The sequence below is a fragment of the Bombina bombina genome, chromosome 12 (genome assembly GCF_027579735.1).
Source record: "Bombina bombina isolate aBomBom1 chromosome 12, aBomBom1.pri, whole genome shotgun sequence".
NCBI classification, from domain to species: domain Eukaryota; kingdom Metazoa; phylum Chordata; class Amphibia; order Anura; family Bombinatoridae; genus Bombina; species Bombina bombina.
The window spans coordinates 87,459,025-87,484,611 of NC_069510.1; the positions used below are offsets into that span (position 1 = coordinate 87,459,025).

General features: G+C 39.5%; 1 protein-coding gene across 1 annotated transcript in view; it reads right to left on the reverse strand.

Moving 5' to 3' along the window:
- The window catches only part of LOC128643109 (rho GTPase-activating protein 4), a 389,846-nt gene that overhangs the window by 112,939 nt on the left and 251,320 nt on the right, over nucleotides 1-25,587 (reverse strand). The window contains exons 8-11 of the mRNA XM_053696060.1: nucleotides 25,462-25,563; nucleotides 24,868-25,062; nucleotides 6,199-6,283; nucleotides 3,871-3,898 (exon numbers count right to left, since the gene is read on the reverse strand). Coding sequence (XP_053552035.1) covers nucleotides 3,871-3,898; nucleotides 6,199-6,283; nucleotides 24,868-25,062; nucleotides 25,462-25,563 — 410 coding nt within the window. The remainder of the gene's footprint in view (nucleotides 1-3,870; nucleotides 3,899-6,198; nucleotides 6,284-24,867; nucleotides 25,063-25,461; nucleotides 25,564-25,587) is intronic.

Genomic DNA, 25,587 nt, shown 5'->3' on the forward strand with positions numbered 1-25,587 from the left:
TTGCCTGTACAACGGCAAAGAGAATGACTGGGGTAGGCGGAGCCTAGGAGGGATCATGTGACCAGCTTTGCTGGGCTCTTTGCCATTTCCTGTTGGGGAAGAGAATATCCCACAAGTAAGGATGACGCCGTGGACCGGACACACCTATGTTGGAGAAATAGGAACTGCTTTATTGCACAGAAAACACAGCTTTTATACATTTCCAAGAAAGGGGGATAGTCACCACATAATCAATAGAAACAAATATTATACAATGGGACAAACATCCGACAATGGTTCGTTAAACAAGATTCTAATCACATCCTGACTTACAAAAGGACAATGGATGACTCACACAATAAGAGAAAGACACTTCACACCTAGACTAGATATGCAGACGCATAACAGCAGGAGGTCCCAGCATTAGAGCAGGAGGTTGCAATCAGCTCAAACATTCTGAGTCTGAGTCTGGGGGGGGTTGGAGCACAACAATACCTTATACTCCAACAAAACACAGGAACCCCAACTCTGTATCAGGGCCCTCCAGTTCTCAAAGTCTCGGGGAAATCATGGAAACGAGGTAAACCTGAATCCAGGGTAAAAGTACTCCAAATGTACCATGGGCACCAGTCTCCCAAATCATAGAATCCCCTCAAGTTCTGCTCCTGTCCTCTGGAACGCTCTACCCCACTCCATAAGACTGTCTCCAAAATTGTATAGCTTTAGACGCTCCTTGAAAACCCACATATTCAGGGAGGCTTACTATCTCTCCTCCATCCCTCATCCAAACCAATCTAATACATGAACTGCCTGACTCACTGCTGCAACTACAACCAATGTGACAAGCTATCCCAAAACTTATGTCTCTGCACCCTAAACCTGTAGACTGTGAGCTCTCCGGAGCAGGGTCCTCTTCCTCCTGTGCTAGATCTGTTTAGTTTTGTTATGTTTTGTATTTTATCACAAATCCTTGTCATTGTATACCCCTATCATGTACCCAGCGCTACAGAATTTGGTGGCGCTATACAAATAAATGATAAATAAATATATATATATATATATATATATATATATATATATATATATAATTTTATCCCGTAACCTGCTTCTGTAGTCAACCTGTGCTTTGTCAACTCTTTAAGTAAACAGAAACCACCAAAAAGACGTGTTTCGCTGCCTTGCACTAACTCTCCATTAACTCTCCATTTATAGGAGGGAATGTTTTGCAAGGAGCTTTCACTAAGAAAAGTCTAACCTAAAAAACACGTAGTGAGCAGGGAAAAAGGAGAAGCTAGATGGTCAGGCCTTAAATGGGTTTTTGTGAAAGAAATATGGTTACTAAAGCATTACAACATACAAACTGCAGTGTCCTCAGAGGCCAATGTTCAACTGAATATATAATATGATCCGTTAGACTAATAACCTCTTTGTTTTGTGCTATGCGGGGGATGAATTAAAGGGATATTACATCAAAAGTAATTCAAGCACTGCATATAAATCTATTAAGTACACAGATATCGTAAGTCATTTTAAAAATTAATATTGATCATTTATTTTTAGTAATAAATTTTCTAATTTTTTTTTTCTTCTCTAAAATGCTATAGATTTTTTTTACTGTATAAAAAATATCTTTAGAAGCTGACAACTTCCCCTCTGCAGTGTAAAAAAGGATGTCCAGCACCTGTGAATCTACTTGGTGCACACTATAGGGTTTGTCCACCGAGTAATATAGAAGATGGGCAAGCGTGCTCCTACGCCCTGGAATTATAGTAGTTTGACCATCTGCTTTTACTGAGATGTGCAGGAGCTCACTTGCATTACAATAAAAGGATGGGACGTACAGCATCTCATTGGCTGTACCGCACAGTACATCACTAAAGATACAAACAGTGTTTCAAGACAGCCTTTAAAAAAGGACCATTTTTCTCAATAAAATATTGCTATAGCAATTTAGATTGTTATTCCTATGATCTCAGTGAAGTGCATCAATTAATCAGCAATTTTGAAATACATTTTCATTTACTATCTGTTTGTTTAGCCATCTTTGTGAAATAAATAATAAATGTTACTTTCTGACATAGTGCCTTGAGCAGAAACGCATAAGAGTCATGGGCATATTTAGGGTTCGTGCTGCCCTAGGCACTCAGAATTCTGGCCATAATATTTTATGCTCAGGGAGCAACATGTTTTTTTTTTTTTGTTTTTTCATGGCATTTCTAAAGTAAATGTTCACCAGGGTTGCAAAACACTTGCATACACACATATCTATTGCTGAAATATATATATAAAAAAAATCCCAAACAGATTTATTCAAACAATACTTCCCTAAACATAACACTAAGTTCTGAAAGCCAACAAAACTAAAGGCAATAGCTAGCTGAATAAATAGAAGGTTCAGACTTACCTCTAAACTGTAAGCTCCATGGGCAGCCTCTTATTATACCCCCTAGAATGTAAGCTCTTTGGGCAAAATCCCCCATTATATAACTGTATAATACTTCTAAAATAACTGTAAGCTTCTTACAAATATAGCCAAAAAAAACTGTGCTGCCCCTCCCCTCAATCTGCCGCCCTAGGCGAGTGCCTTGTTTACCTAGGCCATAATACGCCCCCCTGATAAGAGTATATAACAGCTATGCCTAATGTACTAACAAAACCGCCACATACGATGGATTTCCTTTTTTTTTTTTTTTTTTTTTTAATACAATAAAAATAATAAATGTTTGTCAGATTTAGACTGATTCATTCAGTCTTAGTTGACCATTCGGTATTTAAATTTTGCAAATTAAAAATTTCACTATATCAAAGTAGTATATTTTAATATTAAACTGTAAAATACAATTTCAAATAAACTCAAACACTCATGGACGTTTAAGAAAATCAACAGCTTTTTTAGTTAAAAAAAAAATAAAAAATTATTCTATAAAAACTTCAAAAGAGTTTAACAAATCTTAAGGCTAACGTGTTTTACCTTTTGGTTATAGGAAAGGATACACTGATGCTAGATTTCGAGCAAGGCTTAAGAGAATATGGGTGTCAAAATTAAACTTTCATGATTTAGAGTACAATTTATGTTTTATATATATATAAGTTATATATTGAGATGATTCTGTTTATTTTTTGTATTGTTTCTTTATAAAGCCAAAGCTGGTAGTGACGTCATTGAGGAGCCTACAGTATCAGTAATGGGTTGTAACGCATAGTTTGAATTTTGGAAATGGCGATGATGAAAGTTTATTTCACTTTGTATAAATATTAGTTATTTGTCCCTATGCATTTTGTTCTGAGGAAGGGGATATAATTCCTCAAAACGTCAATAAATAGGTTACTTTTTCACTTAAATCCTGACACACAGAAACAGGTATATATATATATATATATATATATATATATATATATATATATATATATATATATATATATATATATATATATATATATATATATATATATATACATATATATATATATATATATATATATACATATATATATATATATATATATACGTATATATATATATATATATATATATATATATATATATATATATATATATATATATATATATATATATATATAAAGTTGGGATGTATTGTGTCTCTGTACAGCACTATTTATATACACTATACACTCCCTGCACACCCTGCAGCATGTGTAACTTATAAGTGTTCAGGAAAACATGGCTGAAGTGGCAATCCTACCTGGCCTCATCCAATCAAAATGCTTTCTTTTTGCTATATCGCATTTAAAGGATTCAATGTTTTGCATATTATTTGGGGCAAATTGACTTTACTAATAAACATTTGGATCCCAACTGTGTGTATTTATGCAGAAATATAAGGAAATGTAGAAACATATACATAAGTAGATAAATATTAGCATACATACCCTGAGACACTGTTGTTCACTATAGCAGCTGTTGAGGGGGGGGAAAAACAACATATGATATCGTCTATTGTAAAATATACACAATCCATAGACAAGCTTAACCACATAGAAACATTTTACTATTTCTAATTTTAAAAAAAGTATCAACATCCACATAGACCTGTTTTTGTTTGGCGCAACGCTGCTAGCCCTGTCTGATTTGGGTTAGTACACCCTAAAAGCATGATTCACCAAGACAGTAGTCTGGATTCCTATATTATTCTAGCAATTCTGTAATACAGAATATAATAGCCCAGACATTTAATTAAAGAGACGTTAAAGGGACATGATTCAGAGAGATCGTGCAAGTTTAAAGGGACACTGAACCCAAATTTTTTCTTTCGTGATTCAGATAGAGCATGGAATTTTAAGCAACTTTCTAATTTACTCCTATGATCAAATTCTCTTCATTCTCTTGGTATCTTTATTTGAAATGCAAGAATGTAAGTTTAGCTGCCAGCCCATTTTTGGTGAACAACCTGGTTTGTCCTTGCTGATTGGTGCATAAATTCATCCACCAATTAAAAAGTGCTGTCCAGAGTTCTGAAACAAGAAAAAAGGTAAGATGCCTTCTTTTTCAAATAAAGATAGCAAGAAAACGAAGAAAAATTGATAATAGGAGTAAATTAGAAAGTTGCTTAAAATTGCATGCTCTATCTGAATCACGAAAGAAAAAAATTGGGTTCAGTGTCCCTTTAAACAACTTCCCAATTTACTTCTATTATTTAATTTGTTTCGTTTTCTTAGTATCCCTCATTGGAAAGCATACCTAGGTATGCTCATGAGCTGCTGATTGCTGGCATATATATGCCTAATGTTATTGGCTCACCTAGTGCATTGCTGTTTCTTCTACTAAGGATACCAAAAGAATAAAGCAAATTAGATAATAGAAGTAAATTGGAAAGTTGTTTAAGATTGTATACTCTCCCCCACTGGTTTTCAAACCTGTTCTCAGACCTCCCTAACAGGCCAGATGTTGAGGATATCTGAACTGGAGCACAGGTGAAATAACCAGCTGATTAGTAAATATGGTTTTTTTTTACCGGCTCTCATCCAAGGTAATCCTGAAAATCTGTCCTGTTGGGGAGGTCTGAGGACAGGTTTGAAAACCAGTGGTCTATATGAATCATGAGAGAGAAAAAATGGGTTTCATGTCCCTTTAAACTGTAATTAAATGATATTTATATATTGATGTATTAAAAATAAAGACCAGCCTTAGAATACTATGCAGATGTATTTTTCTAAATTATATTAGTTGTATAAATATTGAAGATATAAATGTGCAGGTTTAGCTTTATAAGTTACTTACATTTTAACAAATAATGGGCACTGCTATATTGAAATTTGGGTTTCCCCTCTTCTACCTCTTCTGTTAAGGACAATTAGAGACAGATATTAAACAAGCAATAAAAGAGAGCGCGCAAATAAGGCTGTTTTATATTGGTCTCTAATTGGCCTCAGAAGGTGAATGAGATAAGGCAAAAACCTAGCTTCCAACATGGCAGTGCCCATTACTTTACAGAAACTCAGTGGAATTTAGAAATCCAACTATTTTCAGAGTTAAATTATAAGAAAAGACGACAAAATAAATAACGAAGTCTACTATGCATAATTTAACATTTTATATTACAATCGCAAACTGTGTAATGTCCCTTTAAATTAAACGTATCACTTTTGAGATGATTACATTTGCATTATTGAATAATTGATGCCACTGCCAGCTCTCTGAGCAAGTATGATGGTTGAATATAGGTGCACAGAGCATATGAACAAGATCTGTATGTATATGCTCTGTGCACAGTAAAATCACTGAAACAGTCTTAAAGGGACACAAAACACAATTTTTTTCCTTTCATGATTCAGATAGAGCATGTCATTTTAAGCAACTTTCCAATTTATTCCTATTATCATTTTTTCTTCATTCTCTAACTATCTTTATTTGAAAAAGCAGAAATTTAAGCATAGGAGACGCCCATTTTTGGTTCTGTACCTGGGTAGCGCTTGCTGATTGGTGGCTACCTTTAGATTCCTGCAATGTATTTAATGTTCAATGTCCCTTTAATTTATATGTAATATAATTTTATTTCTCAAATGGCAATTCCAGTGTACAGTACAGCCTCAAGCTAGAAAATCCCAAAGTTCCACCATCTTCCAATGAGTTTTCACCATTCTAACTGGAGCTGAAATGACCTCTCTTGTATTTTTTGTGCCTGCACCTTTTATAGGTTTACACATTTCCAGATGTTCACAGACATCAAATACACGGTATGAAATAAAGACCAGTCTCACCTTTGTCAATAGCTTCCTTCAACTGATCTCGCTTTGCCTGTAGTTTGCAAATAGTACTTCGACCAGCCAGATATTTCTGAAATTTCTAAAGCAAAATATATTTTTTTTATTTATATGAGAAAAAGCAACATAAAATTTCCCACAAACATAAATTCTACTCCATGTGTACAGAAGCCGATGGGGCCTAGCTCGGTACGGAGCTTGAGGGCCCGTGTTACCAGTTATGAAGATGCTCCATAACCCTGTCCGACTGCTCTGATGAGGCGGACAGGAATCGCCGGAATTCAACCCGATCGTATTGACACCCCCCTGCTGGCGGCCGATTGGCCGCGAGTCTGCAGGGGGCGGTGTTGCACCAGCAGCTCACAAGAGCTGCTGGTGCAATGCTGAATACGGAGAGAGTATTGCTCTCCGCATTCAGCGATGTCTGTCGGACCTGATCCGCACTGTCGGATCAGGTCCGACAGACATTTCATGAATAGGCCTCAATGTCACAACAAGGGTAGGTCATATAGCACTGTTTTTTGCTAATAAACTGGAAATTTAAGAAAATATACATTCATATACAATTATAAGATTTGAGCTGGTTACATTTTCATTGCTTTTTATCCACCCATCCCATGGTTTAGCATGAACGACACGCTGAAAATGTGCTAGCACTACCCTTTAGGACTTGATGATATCATTGATAGGAGGTGTCCAGCGGCCATTTTAAAATGGCCAACAATGACAAACATGATTGATTTTTACTGCACAGTACAAATGAATGCTCCTTAGGAAAAGATAGAACAGTGTAATCGGAGGCCAATGATTCCAATATAGTAAGTGTGTTTTTAGTGTAGACTGTCCCTTTAGTCTCCCTTATTTTCTTCAAAAAAGTTGGTAACCCTAACTGGAAGGTTGCACAAGTGCATATTTTCTGGTGCAGACTGAAATAGGGCCCCGTCACTACTTTGGCCCTGGGGCCCGGAGTTGTCTAGTTACACCCCTGTGTGTACTGTTGCTTCTGTTTCAAGAGGAGACTTCCTTTGTGTCTTATAGATGTTTGCTTAGCTATGTCTAGTATTAGTTAGCCACCTTGAACCTGCTTTGATATAAAGGTATTTTGATAGACTCTACTACACAGCTTGATTACAGTTTACTAGGGGGTACTTTATGGAATCATTATTCATTAATATATCAGAACCTGACGCCCAATATCAGAACCTGACGCCCAATATCAGAACCTGACGCCCAAGTCACATGTGTATATGGTTACAAGGGCTCTCAGTTTTCCCTTATCTATTTAGCTATATTTTCTAACAAGTTAATTTTGTTTTAAAGGGACATGAAACCCAACATTTGTCTTTCATGATTTAGGTAGAGCATACAATTTTAAACATCTTTCCAGTTTACTTCCATTATCAAATTTGTTTTATTCTCTTGGTATCATTTGTTGAAGGAGCAGCAATGCACTACTGGTTTCTAACTGAACACATGGGTCAGCCAATGACAATCGGTATATATATATATATATATGCAGCCACCAATCAGCAGCTAGAACCTAGGTTTTTTGCTGCTCCTGAGTTTACCTAGATTATCCTTTCCGCAAAGGATAATAAGAGAAGGAAGCAAATTAAATAATAGAAGTAAATTGGAAAGTTGTGTAAAATTGTATGCTCTGTCTGAATCACGGATGTCTAATTATGACTTTACTGTCCCTTTAATTGTAGATAGCTTCTACTTTAATATAAAGCGCAGTAATCCTTTTCTACTCCACATCCATACCTGAGTAATACCCTTAATCCAGAAGGCATTTTACTATATGAGAACTATGACTAGTTGTATTGCCTCAACATAAAGGTGCAATATGTATTTGTAAATGAATACAAACTATGTTATCTTAAATAAGAATATTCTGATAACCTGATTATTGTATGCTCTAATTAAACGACTTCCTCTGCATACAGTAGAGATTATAGTTTCATTTTGATATGGTATAGATAAGCCAAGAGTTTATGTTTACCTTTATTTATTGGTTACTGTTCAAAAGTGCCAACTACTATTCCTAGGAACTTGCTGATAGCAATATCTCACACCGTAAGGTCAATAGCTACTGAATGTTATCATTATGATGACATTAAAAAAAATATATATATATATATATTATATATATAACACACAGAGAAAACCTAGCACCCACTTACAAGCTCTCAGCTAAGATTTAAAAGCAAAACTGGAAATTTGTTTTGTAATTTTCCCTATGGTTCTTGCACCCAGACCTGTCTGGGGTTAACTGCTTGTGGCTCTGGGGACAGCACAGCTTCCTGTGAGTGCCAGTGGCACCCAGGGCTGAGCATGTTGCAGGGTCACAGGATGTGTACCCGGTCCGGTATGAGAGTGCAGTTCCCTTCCGTGTTTTGTATATGTCTAGGGTGATTACATATTCCTGTGCACCCTTTTTTTGTTTTCAGTTTGTTTGGATTTGAAAGCTTGCATTGTGTGGCTGTTATAGGGTCTCGGGTTTTGGAAAGGACCTTGACGTGGTACCTGAGCTTGTCCCATTTGGCCAGATGCGGTGACTAACCTTTCCAGTTTTGCTTTTAAATCTTCGCTGAGAGCTTGTAAGTGAGTGCTGGGTTTTCTCTGTGTGTTGTATTAATTTGTTTTGTAATTTTCCCTATGGTTCTTGCACCCAGACCTGTCTGGGGTTAACTGCTTGTGGCTCTGGGGACAGCACAGCTTCCTGTGAGTGCCAGTGGCACCCAGGGCTGAGCATGTTGCAGGGTCACAGGATGTGTACCCGGTCCGGTATGAGAGTGCAGTTCCCTTCCGTGTTTTGTATAATATATATATATATATATATATATATATATATATATATATATATATATATATAATCACTGGTCTTTTTCAGAATCATGGTTTTAATCCATGTGATGTTTTGGGAACACACTCCCCTTCCTCAGACAAACACTGCAAACAAATGTGTTTAAATACACATAACCCCACCTCCAATGAGCAAATTAGCGCCATGACAACAATTTTGGCACCAATTGGCTCACTGGGGGTGGGGTTATGTGTATTTAAACACATTTGTTTGCAGTGTTTGTTTGTCTGAGGAAGGGGAGCGTGTTCCCAAAATGTCCCATGGATTAAAACCACGATTCTGAAACAGACCAGTGAGTGATTATATATATATATATATATATATATATATATATATATATATATATAAAACATTTATGCCTATTGCCACATGGCAAATAACAACAATATTTATCCACAATATTTTGTTTTACATCTTCTGCACTGGTTTTGTTTATATACATACTTCTAAGACATGAGGTCCAGAAGTGGCCTTCTATATATTTTGGATACCAAGATAAATTAAGAGAACTCTGCTGTTAAATCTATTTGTAATTATCGCCATTGTCTTGTTAGCAAATTATTCATACTTTTTCAATAGAAAACCCAATTTATTTTCTTTCATAATTCAGATAGAGCATACAATCTTAAACAACTTTCCAATTTACTCCTGTTTTCAAATTTGCTTAATTCTCTTGATATATTTGTTGAAGGAGCAGCACTGCACTACTGGGAGGTAGCTGAGCACATCAGGTGAGCCGATGACAATAAGCAGATATGTGCTGCTCCCCAATCAACAGCTAGCTCCAAGTAATGAATACCTAGCGAGATATGCTTTTCAAAAAAGGATAACAAAATAATGAAGCAAATTATATAACAGAAGTAAATTGAAAAGCTGTTTAAAAATGCATGTTCTATCTGAATCATTAAAGTTTAATTTGGACTTTATTTTCCTTTTTAAAGGTTTCAGATGTGTGTAGTAAGAGTGCATTTGGAGAACCACTGCAATACGTAAAGTTATAAGGCTACTGCTTACTACTGTGTAGAGTTGATTATAGTAAATTAAACATGTTATGTATATGTCTAAAATAAATAAATCATATACATTTCATAAAAACCTGATGGAAATTAAATTATCATGAAAGCATAATTTATGTTTTCCATCTTAATATGAGGAGAGTACACAGCTTCATTCCTTACTTGTGGGAAACATATACCCAAGCTCTAGGACACTGAATGAACGGGAGGGCAAAAAGCTAGGCGGACACTATTCTGAGGGCACCCCAGCCTGCAAAACCCTGCTCCCAAAAGCAGCTTCAGCCGAAGCCAAAAATGTCAATTATGTAAAAATTTAAAAGAAAAAAATATGTAAGGACGACCATGTAGAATCCCTACAATTCTGATAGCTAAATGCCTCGTTCTCAAACCCCAAGAGGGAGCCACAGCTCTAGATGAATGAGCCTTTAAGCCTCTGACGAGGCTTGCGTCCGGTTGAATCTGTAATCTAAGCGAACAAGCTCCTCTACCAAAAAAACAAGGAAGTGGCAAAACTTCAGCCCCTTACACTTCTCAGAATAGACACGACAAACAAGAAATTTGACAAAAAGTTCCTAGTAGCCTAAAGATAGAACTTCAAGGCCCAAACCACATCCAAGATGAAATAACCCCTCCTTCGAAGGAGGAGTAGGACACAAGGAAGGAAACACATTCTACCCGAATGAAAACTAGGTAAGGGTCTCGACCCTGCAAGACAGCCAGCTCAGAAACTCTGTGCGCTGAATCCATAACCAATATAAAAAAGAAAATCTTTCAAGCAGAAGATTTAACTTTACTCCATGCATAAGCCCAAGCGGAGCCATCTGCAAAACTCTTAGAACAAGAAGAAAACCCCCAACAAAAAAAGTACAGAATCTAAACACAGGCCTGAACTAATCAAAACCTGAACAAAACTGACCTCTGGAAGCTCGTGAGCCTCTCGAGCAGAAAATAGATAGGGCCGAAACTATCCCCTAAGGAAGCTACAGAAGCGTTCCTCAGAACCTCCTGGAGAAAAAAAAAAAGATATGCCAGGAGAGTCCCCGCTCTACATACCATAAGAAGTAGGACCCTTATGATAGAAGCAACTATAACCCGGCCTATGAACTAAGCCGAAGGAATCACCACCTCTCCTGGCTAAAACTAAGCTAACAATTACATGCAGTTAGCCTCAAAGAGTCCAGGATGTAAAGAACATAAGGATCCTGCAGGTTCCTGAACAAGGTCCATAGAGGCAGAGCCCCTAAACAGACCTAACTCTAAAAGTAAATGAAGCAAACCATCTCACTGACATCTGCTCCTGCTAAGATCGGCCCTCCACCACAAAGAGCGATATGGCCGAAGAGAATAAGGTTAAAATAAACCTTCTAAAGAAAGCTAGAATTCTAACAAATGCAGGCTGTAAATGCTGGAGCCCCCCTGGTGCAAACCCTCCATCTGCAACAGAATCGGACAAACTAACCTTCCTTGAAAGTCTTAAAGAAGACTGCTCCAGCAGGAGACAAACTCCAAGCCTCAGCTTGTTAGGCATGGTAGCCATCCCTTAGGCCACTTAATCCTGCTGAAGAGCACGCTCATAGAGCGGTCGGTGGCAATGAGTCGAAGTGGGTTTCCGCCCACCATCAAACACGAGACCCCCCCCCCCCCGATAAGCAGGAGTAACTCTCCTTCTTCAAAAGAGGGTCTCCCTACTAAGAGGTCCCAACTGGAGCAAACCCCAAAGACCAAATCCTCCAAGCAGAATGTTTGCTGAGGAACAAAAGGAATAATCAGAAGGAAACTCCCAACCCGCGGACCTCCCTAGGACACTCTTTTCCTACGGACAGGTCCAAACCGTTCCGGGATAACTAAGAGAAAAATTTCTCAGAACAAGGAAATTGGAACGGAACACTGGGAAATTATTTCCCCCACCGGTATTCCATGTAAGACAGATTTAAGGCCGAAACACCAACATCATGTTAAAATCACGGCCTCGGCAGTGTATCACTCACCACCCCCACGTCACAAAGACCAGGAGGGAGCTGGAGCCCATAACCCAAATGGAAAGTTTGCAAGAACTACGGATTAACAGAAACCTGCTGCAGCAGGATTCTACGCTAAGCTTCCAGCTTGCTAAGAAGGGTACCCTAGAACAAAAAAGCAACCAGATCCACCCTGGTGTCAACACCAGCAACCTAGATCTCGATCCAACTCAGAAAATCGAAAAGACACGAGAAATCCCTAAAAGTCTCTAGCAGGCGAAGGTAAGAACCCAAAAAGGCTGAGACCTGGGAACTACCTAAATTCTGGAAGCCGGATACCTGAGACCCCAGATCCCAAGAAGGATCAGAACTAGGTTTACTGAAAAATAAGATTCCTAAGAACCGAAGGGAGAGCCTTAGGTTCTCTAGTGAAAAAAATGAACTGATAAACTCTGCATCCATATCATAGAACCCAAGTAGGACAGGAAAGCCCTCCCCCTATTAGGGTATGCCCAACAGCGGAAGAAATATCTCACAGAGAGAAAAATACCGGGACAAAGACTCCAAAGGTCCCTAGTCTTCTCTGACCAGACAATTGTCCAGGAAGGAAACTTATTTACGTTCTCTAGGACCCCTAGATCCATATGCTTCAGTATCAAGCACCCATCTAAGGTAATACCTAAACAGGTCCAGCCTGTTAACTAGGATAGATGGGCCAGCTGTACCAGACCCGGAATCTAGAAGAAAAAATCCCTTTTCCTAAGTAGAACAAAGGAAACATATATAACTAGTATCCACAACAGGTCTTGCCTGTCATCTAGGATACAACGTATCTTCCAGAACACTCCCGTGTCAAAAGGAAAACTTCTTAAGTTCCAGCAAAGCTAGAACACCTTAAACATCAAATTAATTAAGCTCTAAGGCTTAAAATGCCCTCTAAATATCGGGGGGAACTATCGCCCCGAGCAGAAAAACTATAAGTTTCCACCGGAAGACTCCAACCTCTCGACCATCAAAGTCGATAGGGACAAAAATCCCATGCGACGAAACATATTTCTAAGAAGAGTTTCTAAAACAATCCATAGCTCAAAAACAAAAGCTATCTGGTATGAACCGAAAGAAAAAGGATGAAACAGGAGTGTGAAAGCCAAAAACAGGCCCTGCCTGTTATACGACAAAATCCCCATAAAGCCAGGAACTGGGATTATAAATAAATCATAAAACAAAAGGAGATCAAGATGACAAGGAATATACCATCCACCACTCGTCTAGTTAAGATCATTATCCAATTTAGAAAACAGAGAGTCAACTCGGGCAGTAGAGCCTGGACTAACCCTTTGCTTAAGCATAGTAGGAATAGGTAACCTCGCTAAGGCCGAAGAGAAGGCTATGCGGAAGTGTCTAGTAACCTCTGGTGGAAATAAGCCCCTTACAGGGGAAGGGGGGGGTCGGAATTTTGGAAAACTGCGTATGTAGGAACAGAATCAAGGGAACAAACCTCGCTGGTCAAAGAGTCCTCAGAGGCGGACGAATCAGTGGTGTCTAACATCTCAACAATGGTTGATGAGAACACTCTACTGCGACATACGGAACATAATTGAGCAGACTGGATTACCCGGGCCTCCTCACAATATACACAGGTATCAAATTCTGTATCGGAGAGATCACCCTCTAAAATTCCAGAATCCTCCATAACTCGTCTATATCAAATTATAGAAAGGAAAAACAACTGGCACCTTACACCCCCAATGGCTGGGGCACTCACGACCTCCTATGACCCAGAGAGATAGAGAAGCTCCTCTCCGCAGACATCTGGTCAGGAATCTGAATCGGAGAAAAAAAACGTGACCGTTCCTGGTCACATGATGCTCATGCAGAACCTGACCCATCTAAGAAAAAAGTGCACCATCTTATCTAACTGCGCAGCTCTCCAAATAAAAGAACCTGTATGTTCCGTATCAGCCTAAGAGTCCAAACGTTCTTACATATAAAAGAGTCAAAATCACATAACAAATATGATTAAAAACCCCACTGTTCAAAACCCCCCCTCAGGAGATTTTAACCATTGATTCCATAAAGATAAAGGAGCCGCACTGAGACCCTGTCTTCTTATCATTAACATGTGTGTAAAGTAATGAAACAACCTTACCGGAATCTATGCTGTGGAACAGTAACATGGTCCTTCAAGTTTGACTGATTGTAGCAGCGCTTCTGACATGGACTTGAGTGAAGAAAGCAGGCAGCAAAACTTGTCAACACTGATTGCTTAAGGAGCTGTTAATATGAGTCTGGACAGAAAGACTCTCCCAGCATTTCCAGACTTTCGTCAATGCTCTCACTGAGAGGCTGATAAGACTACTTAAAACTTCAGTCCCATCTCAAAGAGTACTACCCTCCATAAGGAACTATTCTAAAATCTTCTGACACGTCTCTGCCACACTCCTGTGACGAAAGGCAAAGAATGACTGGGGGATGAGGGGAGTGGGGGAGGTATTTAAGCATTTGGCTGGGGTGTCTTTGCCTCCTCCTGGTGGCCAGGTTCTGTATTCCCACAAGTAAGGAATGAAGCTGCAATCTACAAACACAAGAAGAGACAGATGCGCCACATGGCCCAATATTGTTTGATCCAAAACTAATTAATGATTATATGAGGAATAGACTCACATTTAGGAGAGCACCTCAGTCAGTGCTGTAGAGACAGTCTGGGATCTATTACAGTCACCCAGCAGACCAAACTCCTGCAAAGGTGTAATATCTGTATTCAAAACGATAAGAGAGACACAGGTGCCAACATGGCCTAGTATAGCAGGAACAATGATGATAAAGAGCCAATGGTAAGAGATGTACTCACAATAGTTGTAGCATCTCCCTTGATGCTATAGGAGCAGGATGGGGTCAATTCAGTCACCCACCAGACTTGATAATAGGCACTGGGGACAGTGTGGATCCAGAAGTAGGCCAAAAACAGATGGACTCAAAAAGAATCCCTTAGCAGAAGGGACAACTCAAAAAAGAGAGTAGCAAGTGTTCCAAGATAAATGATTTTAATAAAAAGTTAAAAACACAGGCGACGCGTTTCTCAGCTCTAGGCTGTTTCATCAGGCTTCATCAGGTACAATAAAGGACAATATAATTAATAATTTACCACACTACGTGATTCACGGAATATGATAGAAGCGTCAATGGTGATGGTAGAAACTTCCACAGTGATATCCCAAAGAACGATACAGGAACAAACTTGAACCTTGAGGGAGTGCTGCTATATCAGAGTCCAAAGATCTCTCTTCCCTGGACGAACACACCGAAACTGCAGCAAAGAGGAAAAAGAGAGCGCACATCCGATTCAAGGTAGGAGTACTTTATTCAAAAACAGCACACGCTAGTAATGTACTTACTAGAGATAAAATATAAAACAGCAGTGTACAATATCATAAATACAGCTTCACCAAGACCAAAGGCAGCGGGAGATCCAAGGCGTCCGATTGAAGATATTCAAACAATTCCCGGCAAAGAGAGTGATCTTTCCACCAATAGGATACGTCCTCAAACCGCCTTGCGTCTATGTCTACGGATGCACAGAACAGCCACAATACCTCAACGCGTTTCGCCGGTGACACCCCGGCTTTTTCAAGAGTAGTAGGCTGTAGTATTGTCAGTCCTTATAAACCTAATAGCATGGTTCCGATTGGTCCACGGAGACATCACATGCAAATTAAAAGGTGAGTTTAACAGACTGAGCTGACACAAGAAAAAAAAGATTAAAAACATGAATATTTCTAATTACACATTAAAAATCCTAAACAATTGATAACCAATTCATAAATACATAAAATTTATAAAACACATATATGTTTAAAAAATGATAGATATTAATGTATACATACATGTTTACAACTACAAATTAAGCGGTCATATTATATATATATATATATATATGCACATAATAAAAAATCTACAATAAGGCTAAAAATACAAGAACAAGAAAAAATTCATAAAACAAAGTGAATTGATAATACTCAATACTCCATATATTTAAAAAATTCATAATAGTTGAATAATTAATTAGGGAACTAACATTAAATAGATACATAATAACTCTTTTCCACCTAAAAACCAATGTTATTAAAGAAACGCTTGAACATCCAGATCAATATTCAAACCGAGGGGTGTAAGGCTTTTAAGTCTATATATCCACTCAGTTTCTTTTCTCCTTAGATGAAGTAACCTATTAGTGGTGCCCGGTGGGACCCAATCTATTTGTATATTTAAGCCCCTAGTATCACTACCATGTACATTGGTAAAATGTACAGGTACACTATGTTTATCGAAATTTATTTTAATATTATATAAGTGTTCGCTGAATCTCTTAGATGTTTTTCTTTTTGTGCGACCAATGTAAATATGGTCACACTTACAGGAAAGCAAATATACTGTGTAGGTTGTTTGGCAGTTACATCTATGTTTCATGTTGAAACTCTCGGTCCCTATGTAGTTAAAAAAGAGATCCCCTCTTTTAACAAAAGGGCACATTGCACACAGTGGTTTGTTACATTTAAATGTACCTTTAGGGGCTGATACCCAATTTACTAGGCTGCCTCTAGAAATAGATGGAACTTCACTGTTTTCCCTTAACTTACTGGGAGCTAGATGGTTCCTAAGATTTTTGTTTTTTTTAAAAGTTATAATAGGTCTATCTATTTCTAGAGGCAGCCTAGTAAATTGGGTATCAGCCCCTAAAGGTACATTTAAATGTAACAAACCACTGTGTGCAATGTGCCCTTTTGTTAAAAGAGGGGATCTCTTTTTTAACTACAATGGGACCGAGAGTTTCAACATGAAACATAGATGTAACTGCCAAACAACCTACACAGTATATTTGCTTTCCTGTAAGTGTGACCATATTTACATTGGTCGCACAAAAAGAAAAACATCTAAGAGATTCAGCGAACACATATAATATTAAAATAAATTTCGATAAACATAGTGTACCTGTACATTTTACCAATGTACATGGTAGTGATACTAGGGGCTTAAATATACAAATAATAGATTGGGTCCCACCGGGCACCACTAATAGGTTACTTCATCTAAGGAGAAAAGAAACTGAGTGGATATATAGACTTAAAAGCCTTACACCCCTCGGTTTGAATATTGATCTGGATGTTCAAGCGTTTCTTTAATAACATTAGTTTTTAGGTGGAAAACAGAATTTATGTTTACCTGATAAATTACTTTCTCCAACGGTGTGTCCGGTCCACGGCGTCATCCTTACTTGTGGGATATTCTCTTCCCCAACAGGAAATGGCAAAGAGCCCAGCAAAGCTGGTCACATGATCCCTCCTAGGCTCCGCCTACCCCAGTCATTCGACCGACGTTAAGGAGGAATATTTGCATAGGAGAAACCATATGGTACCGTGGTGACTGTAGTTAAAGAAAATAAATTATCAGACCTGATTAAAAAAACCAGGGCGGGCCGTGGACCGGACACACCGTTGGAGAAAGTAATTTATCAGGTAAACATAAATTCTGTTTTCTCCAACATAGGCGTGTCCGGTCCACGGCGTCATCCTTACTTGTGGGAACCAATACCAAAGCTTTAGGACACGGATGAAGGGAGGGAGCAAATCAGGTCACCTAAATGGAAGGCACCACGGCTTGCAAAACCTTTCTCCCAAAAATAGCCTCAGAAGAAGCAAAAGTATCAAACTTGTAAAATTTGGTAAAAGTGTGCAGTGAAGACCAAGTCGCTGCCCTACATATCTGATCAACAGAAGCCTCGTTCTTGAAGGCCCATGTGGAAGCCACAGCCCTAGTGGAATGAGCCGTGATTCTTTCAGGAGGCTGCCGTCCGGCAGTCTCGTAAGCCAATCTGATGATGCTTTTAATCCAAAAAGAGAGAGAGGTAGAAGTTGCTTTTTGACCTCTCCTTTTACCGGAATAAACAACAAACAAGGAAGATGTTTGTCTAAAATCCTTTGTAGCATCTAAATAGAATTTTAGAGCGCGAACAACATCCAAATTGTGCAACAAACGTTCCTTCTTTGAAACTGGTTTCGGACACAGAGAAGGTACGATAATCTCCTGGTTAATGTTTTTGTTAGAAACAACTTTTGGAAGAAAACCAGGTTTAGTACGCAAAACCACCTTATCTGCATGGAACACCAGATAAGGAGGAGAACACTGCAGAGCAGATAATTCTGAAACTCTTCTAGCAGAAGAAATTGCAACCAAAAACAAAACTTTCCAAGATAATAACTTAATATCAACGGAATGTAAGGGTTCAAACGGAACCCCCTGAAGAACTGAAAGAACTAAATTGAGACTCCAAGGAGGAGTCAAAGGTTTGTAAACAGGCTTGATTCTAACCAGAGCCTGAACAAAGGCTTGAACATCTGGCACAGCTGCCAGCTTTTTGTGAAGTAACACAGACAAGGCAGAAATCTGTCCCTTCAGGGAACTTGCAGATAATCCTTTTTCCAATCCTTCTTGAAGGAAGGATAGAATCTTAGGAATCTTAACCTTGTCCCAAGGGAATCCTTTAGATTCACACCAACAGATATATTTTTTCCAAATTTTGTGGTAAATCTTTCTAGTTACAGGCTTTCTGGCCTGAATAAGAGTATCGATAACAGAATCTGAGAACCCTCGCTTTGATAAAATCAAGCGTTCAATCTCCAAGCAGTCAGCTGGAGTGAAACCAGATTCGGATGTTCGAACGGACCCTGAACAAGAAGGTCTCGTCTCAAAGGTAGCTTCCAAGGTGGAGCCGATGACATATTCACCAGATCTGCATACCAAGTCCTGCGTGGCCACGCAGGAGCTATCAAGATCACCGACGCCCTCTCCTGGTTGATCCTGGCTACCAGCCTGGGGATGAGAGGAAACGGCGGGAACACATAAGCTAGTTTGAAGGTCCAAGGTGCTACTAGTGCATCCACTAGAGCCGCCTTGGGATCCCTGGATCTGGACCCGTAGCAAGGAACTTTGAAGTTCTGACGAGAGGCCATCAGATCCATGTCTGGAATGCCCCACAGCTGAGTGACTTGGGCAAAGATTTCCGGATGGAGTTCCCACTCCCCCGGATGCAAAGTCTGACGACTCAGAAAATCCGCTTCCCAATTTTCCACTCCTGGGATGTGGATAGCAGACAGGTGGCAGGAGTGAGACTCCGCCCATAGAATGATTTTGGTCACTTCTTCCATCGCCAGGGAACTCCTTGTTCCCCCCTGATGGTTGATGTACGCAACAGTTGTCATGTTGTCTGATTGAAACCGTATGAACTTGGCCCTCGCTAGCTGAGGCCAAGCCTTGAGAGCATTGAATATCGCTCTCAGTTCCAGAATATTTATCGGTAGAAGAGATTCTTCCCGAGACCAAAGACCCTGAGCTTTCAGGGATCCCCAGACCGCGCCCCAGCCCATCAGACTGGCGTCGGTCGTGACAATGACCCACTCTGGTCTGCGGAATGTCATCCCTTGTGACAGGTTGTCTAGGGACAGCCACCAACGGAGTGAGTCTCTGGTCCTCTGATTTACTTGTATCTTCGGAGACAAGTCTGTATAGTCCCCTTTCCACTGACTGAGCATGCACAGTTGTAATGGTCTTAGATGAATGCGCGCAAAAGGAACTATGTCCATTGCCGCTACCATCAAACCGATCACTTCCATGCACTGCGCTATGGAAGGAAGAGGAACGGAATGAAGTATCTGACAAGAGTCTAGAAGTTTTGTTTTTCTGGCCTCTGTCAGAAAAATCCTCATTTCTAAGGAGTCTATTATTGTTCCCAAGAAGGGAACCCTTGTTGACGGAGATAGAGAACTCTTTTCCACGTTCACTTTCCATCCGTGAGATCTGAGAAAGGCCAGGACAATGTCCGTGTGAGCCTTTGCTAGAGGAAGGGACGACGCTTGAATCAGAATGTCGTCCAAGTAAGGTACTACAGCAATGCCCCTTGGTCTTAGCACAGCTAGAAGGGACCCTAGTACCTTTGTGAAAATCCTTGGAGCAGTGGCTAATCCGAAAGGAAGCGCCACGAACTGGTAATGCTTGTCCAGGAATGCGAACCTTAGGAACCGATGATGTTCCTTGTGGATAGGAATATGTAGATACGCATCCTTTAAATCCACTGTGGTCATGAATTGACCTTCCTGGATGGAAGGAAGAATAGTTCGAATGGTTTCCATCTTGAACGATGGAACCTTGAGAAACTTGTTTAAGATCTTGAGATCTAAGATTGGTCTGAACGTTCCCTCTTTTTTGGGAACTATGAACAGATTGGAGTAGAACCCCATCCCTTGTTCTCTTAATGGAACAGGATGAATCACTCCCATTTTTAACAGGTCTTCTACACAATGTAAGAATGCCTGTCTTTTTATGTGGTCTGAAGACAACTGAGACCTGTGGAACCTCCCCCTTGGGGGAAGCCCCTTGAATTCCAGAAGATAACCTTGGGAGACTATTTCTAGCGCCCAAGGATCCAGAACATCTCTTGCCCAAGCCTGAGCGAAGAGAGATAGTCTGCCCCCCACCAGATCCGGTCCCGGATCGGGGGCCAACATTTCATGCTGTCTTGGTAGCAGTGGCAGGTTTCTTGGCCTGCTTTCCCTTGTTCCAGCCTTGCATTGGTCTCCAAGCTGGCTTGGCTTGAGAAGTATTACCCTCTTGCTTAGAGGACGTAGCACTTTGGGCTGGTCCGTTTCTACGAAAGGGACGAAAATTAGGTTTATTTTTTGCCTTGAAAGGCCGATCCTGAGGAAGGGCGTGGCCCTTACCCCCAGTGATATCAGAGATAATCTCTTTCAAGTCAGGGCCAAACAGCGTTTTCCCCTTGAAAGGAATGTTAAGTAGCTTGTTCTTGGAAGACGCATCAGCTGACCAAGATTTCAACCAAAGCGCTCTGCGCGCCACAATAGCAAACCCTGAATTCTTAGCCGCTAACCTAGCCAATTGCAAAGTGGCGTCTAGGGTGAAAGAATTAGCCAATTTGAGAGCATTGATTCTGTCCATAATCTCCTCATAAGGAGGAGAATCACTATCGACCGCCTTTATCAGCTCATCGAACCAGAAACATGCGGCTGTAGCTACAGGGACAATGCATGAAATTGGTTGTAGAAGGTAACCCTGCTGAACAAACATCTTTTTAAGCAAACCTTCTAATTTTTTATCCATAGGATCTTTGAAAGCACAACTATCCTCTATGGGTATAGTGGTGCGTTTGTTTAAAGTGGAAACCGCTCCCTCGACCTTGGGGACTGTCTGCCATAAGTCCTTTCTGGGGTCGACCATAGGAAACAATTTTTTAAATATGGGGGGAGGGACGAAAGGAATACCGGGCCTTTCCCATTCTTTATTAACAATGTCCGCCACCCGCTTGGGTATAGGAAAAGCTTCTGGGAGCCCCGGGACCTCTAGGAACTTGTCCATTTTACATAGTTTCTCTGGGATGACCAACTTGTCACAATCATCCAGAGTGGATAATACCTCCTTGAGCAGAATGCGGAGATGTTCCAACTTAAATTTAAACGTAATCACATCAGGTTCAGCTTGTTGAGAAATGTTCCCTGAATCAGTAATTTCTCCCTCAGACAAAACCTCCCTGGCCCCATCAGACTGGGTTAGGGGCCCTTCAGAACCATTATTATCAGCGTCGTCATGCTCTTCAGTATCTAAAACAGAGCAGTCACGCTTACGCTGGTAAGTGTTCATTTTGGCTAAAATGTTTTTGACAGAATTATCCATTACAGCCGTTAATTGTTGCATAGTAAGGAGTATTGGCGCGCTAGATGTACTAGGGGCCTCCTGAGTGGGCAAGACTAGTGTAGACGAAGGAGGGAATGATGCAGTACCATGCTTACTCCCCTCACTTGAGGAATCATCTTGGGCATCATTGTCATTGTCACATAAATCACATTTATTTAAATGAATAGGAATTCTGGCTTCCCCACATTCAGAACACAGTCTATCTGGTAGTTCAGACATGTTAAACAGGCATAAACTTGATAACAAAGTACAAAAAACGTTTTAAAATAAAACCGTTACTGTCACTTTAAATTTTAAACTGAACACACTTTATTACTGCAATTGCGAAAAAACATGAAGGAATTGTTCAAAATTCACCAAATTTTCACCACAGTATCTTAAAGCCTTAAAAGTATTGCACACCAAATTTGGAAGCTTTAACCCTTAAAATAACGGAACCGGAGCCGTTTTTAACTTTAACCCCTGTACAGTCCCTGGTATCTGCTTTGCTGAGACCCAACCAAGCCCAAAGGGGAATACGATACCAAATGACGCCTTCAGAAAGTCTTTTCTAAGTATCAGAGCTCCTCTCACATGCGACTGCATGTCATGCCTCTCAAAAACAAGTGCGCAACACCGGCGCGAAAATGAGGCTCTGCCTATGATTAGGGAAAGCCCCTAAAGAATAAGGTGTCTAAAACAGTGCCTGCCGATATTATTATATCAAAATACCCAGATAAAATGATTCCTCAAGGCTAAATATGTGTTAATAATGAATCGATTTAGCCCAGAAAAAGTCTACAGTCTTAATAAGCCCTTGTGAAGCCCTTATTTACGATCTTAATAAACATGGCTTACCGGATCCCATAGGGAAAATGACAGCTTCCAGCATTACATCGTCTTGTTAGAATGTGTCATACCTCAAGCAGCAAGAGACTGCTCACTGTTCCCCCAACTGAAGTTAATTGCTCTCAACAGTCCTGTGTGGAACAGCCATGGATTTTAGTGACGGTTGCTAAAATCATTTTCCTCATACAAACAGAAATCTTCATCTCTTTTCTGTTTCTGAGTAAATAGTACATACCAGCACTATTTTAAAATAACAAACTCTTGATTGAATAATAAAAACTACAGTTAAACACTAAAAAACTCTAAGCCATCTCCGTGGAGATGTTGCCTGTACAACGGCAAAGAGAATGACTGGGGTAGGCGGAGCCTAGGAGGGATCATGTGACCAGCTTTGCTGGGCTCTTTGCCATTTCCTGTTGGGGAAGAGAATATCCCACAAGTAAGGATGACGTCGTGGACCGGACACACCTATGTTGGAGAAAAGAGTTATGTCTCTATTTAATGTTAGTTCCCTAATTAATTATTCAACTATTAAGAATTATTTAAATATATGGAGTATTTAGTATTATCAATTCACTTTGTTTTATGAATTTTTTCTTGTTCTTGTATTTTTAGCCTTATTGTAGATTTTTTATTATGTGCATATATGTATATAATATGACCGCTTAATTTGTAGTTGTAAACATGTATGTATACATTAATATCTATAATTTTTTATACATATATGTGTTTTATAAATTTTATGTATTTATGAATTGGTTATCAATTGTTTAGGATTTTTAATGTGTAATTAGAAATATTCATGTTTTTAATCTTTTTTTCTTGTGTCAGCTCAGTCTGTTAAACTCACCTTTTAATTTGCATGTGATGTCTCCGTGGACCAATCGGAACCATGCTATTAGGTTTATAAGGACTGACAATACTACAGCCTACTACTCTTGAAAAAGCCGGGGTGTCACCGGCGAAACGCGTTGAGGTATTGTGGCTGTTCTGTGCCTCCGTAGACATAGACGCAAGGCGGTTTGAGGACGTATCCTATTGGTGGAAAGATCACTCTCTTTGCCGGGAATTGTTTGAATATCTTCAATCGGACGCCTTGGATCTCCCGCTGCCTTTGGTCTTGGTGAAGCTGTATTTATGATATTGTACACTGCTGTTTTATATTTTATCTCTAGTAAGTACATTACTAGCGTGTGCTGTTTCGAATAAAGTACTCCTACCTTGAATCGGATGTGCGCTCTCTTTTTCCTCTTTGCTGCAGTTTCTTTATCATCATTGTTCCTGCTATACTAGGCCATGTTGGCACCTGTGTCTCTCTTATCGTTTTGAATACAGATATTACACCTTTGCGGGAGTTTGGTCTGCTGGGTGACTGTAATAGATCCCAGACTGTCTCTACAGCACTGACTGAGGTGCTCTCCTTAATGTGAGTCTATTCCTCATATAATCATTAATTCGTTTTGGATCAAACAATATTGGGCCATGTGGCACATCTGTCTCTTCTTGTGTTTGTAGATTGCTGCTTCTGGGTCCCGGCCTGGATCTCCACAGTTTGCTGCCTCATCCCAATATCAGAGACATTATTACACCATAAATATATATATATTTATATACTGCTATTATTGCATAATTAACTCACCTAATACTAACTTTTTTTGCCCTCCTTGGACCCTCTATATCATTTTATTAGGGCGCCCCCTCTTTGTTTGTTTGTTCCTAAGGAATGAAGCTGTGGACTGCCCTCATAGTAAGATGGAAATGACAGTGCGCAAAAAGTTTAAAATGTGTAGTCGTGCTGTACACAGTTGTTTTTAGTTTAATTTCTTGTTGTCTTCAAAATTCGCCTAATACGTCGTCCACCTAATAAGTCGTCCACCTAATAAGTCATCCACCTAATAAGTCCTCTTCACATTCTTCCATATTCATTCCTACTCTTTTACATACATCCTCCTTACTTCTCCCAACTTCCCAGAGCTTCATGATCTAAGTATAACAAAATTCTTTCTGAGCATGGGAAAGTCCAGTTATCTTCATGAATTATTCTTTGGCTAAGTGGAAAAATCTTTACATTTTTGCATCTATAGACATCTCTTCTTTAAACCCACTTGAGTTTGCTTTGGTTCCAGTCAATTAGGCTTTATACCCACTTCTTCACCAATCTTACTATGTTCAGTTGCTTTCACATCAACTTCCTGTCCACTCCTCTCCCACTAACCCCTCATGTTCTCTGCTTACTTACTGTCACATAGAAGTTCTCTGTGTCCTGCTGGTTTGCTCTCCGCTTGGCTGTGTTTGTCTTACTGCTGGTGTCTGATCCAGTGGATTTAAGTGATTCAGTTGACTGACTGGATTGGAAAGCATCCGAAACATCAAAATCATCAGAACCAATCAGATCCAGAAGGGCTTGAAGAGTAGCCTTCAGTGTTTTGTTGACCTGGCAAAGAAAGGGAAACAATCTTGTAAAATCTGATAGTACACCAAAATAGAGAGACATGGACTGTAAGTTTTTACATACAGAAGAAGGTTGACTATCACATAAAAAACAGATAAGATCAGATTGTCCCATAAACAAAGTACATGGAGCAAAATGCTGTCACTTTTTACTAGAAAAGTCTTCTGTTTGTTATGCTGGTGAAGACATTGTCTAGTATCCCTTAGGATCACAAAAGAGGAAGACTCTTGTCTTTAAGAAAAAAAAGGTGAAGTCAGTGAAGTCAGGTTGCAGGACAGCACACTCTATCTTTAGTAATAAAGTCAAAATGCCTATTTTACTTAGTGACAAAGATTACATCTAGAACCAAAGGTCACCTACCGAATATGTTAGTTATATTACCTCTTCAGTTTCCAAGTGCTCATTTTCCAGCCTGGCCTGGATATGCTGAAACCGTGAAATTAACTCTTGATGTAACATTGGCTCAGATTGAACTTCAGACACCTGTAATGGCCAATACAATATTTG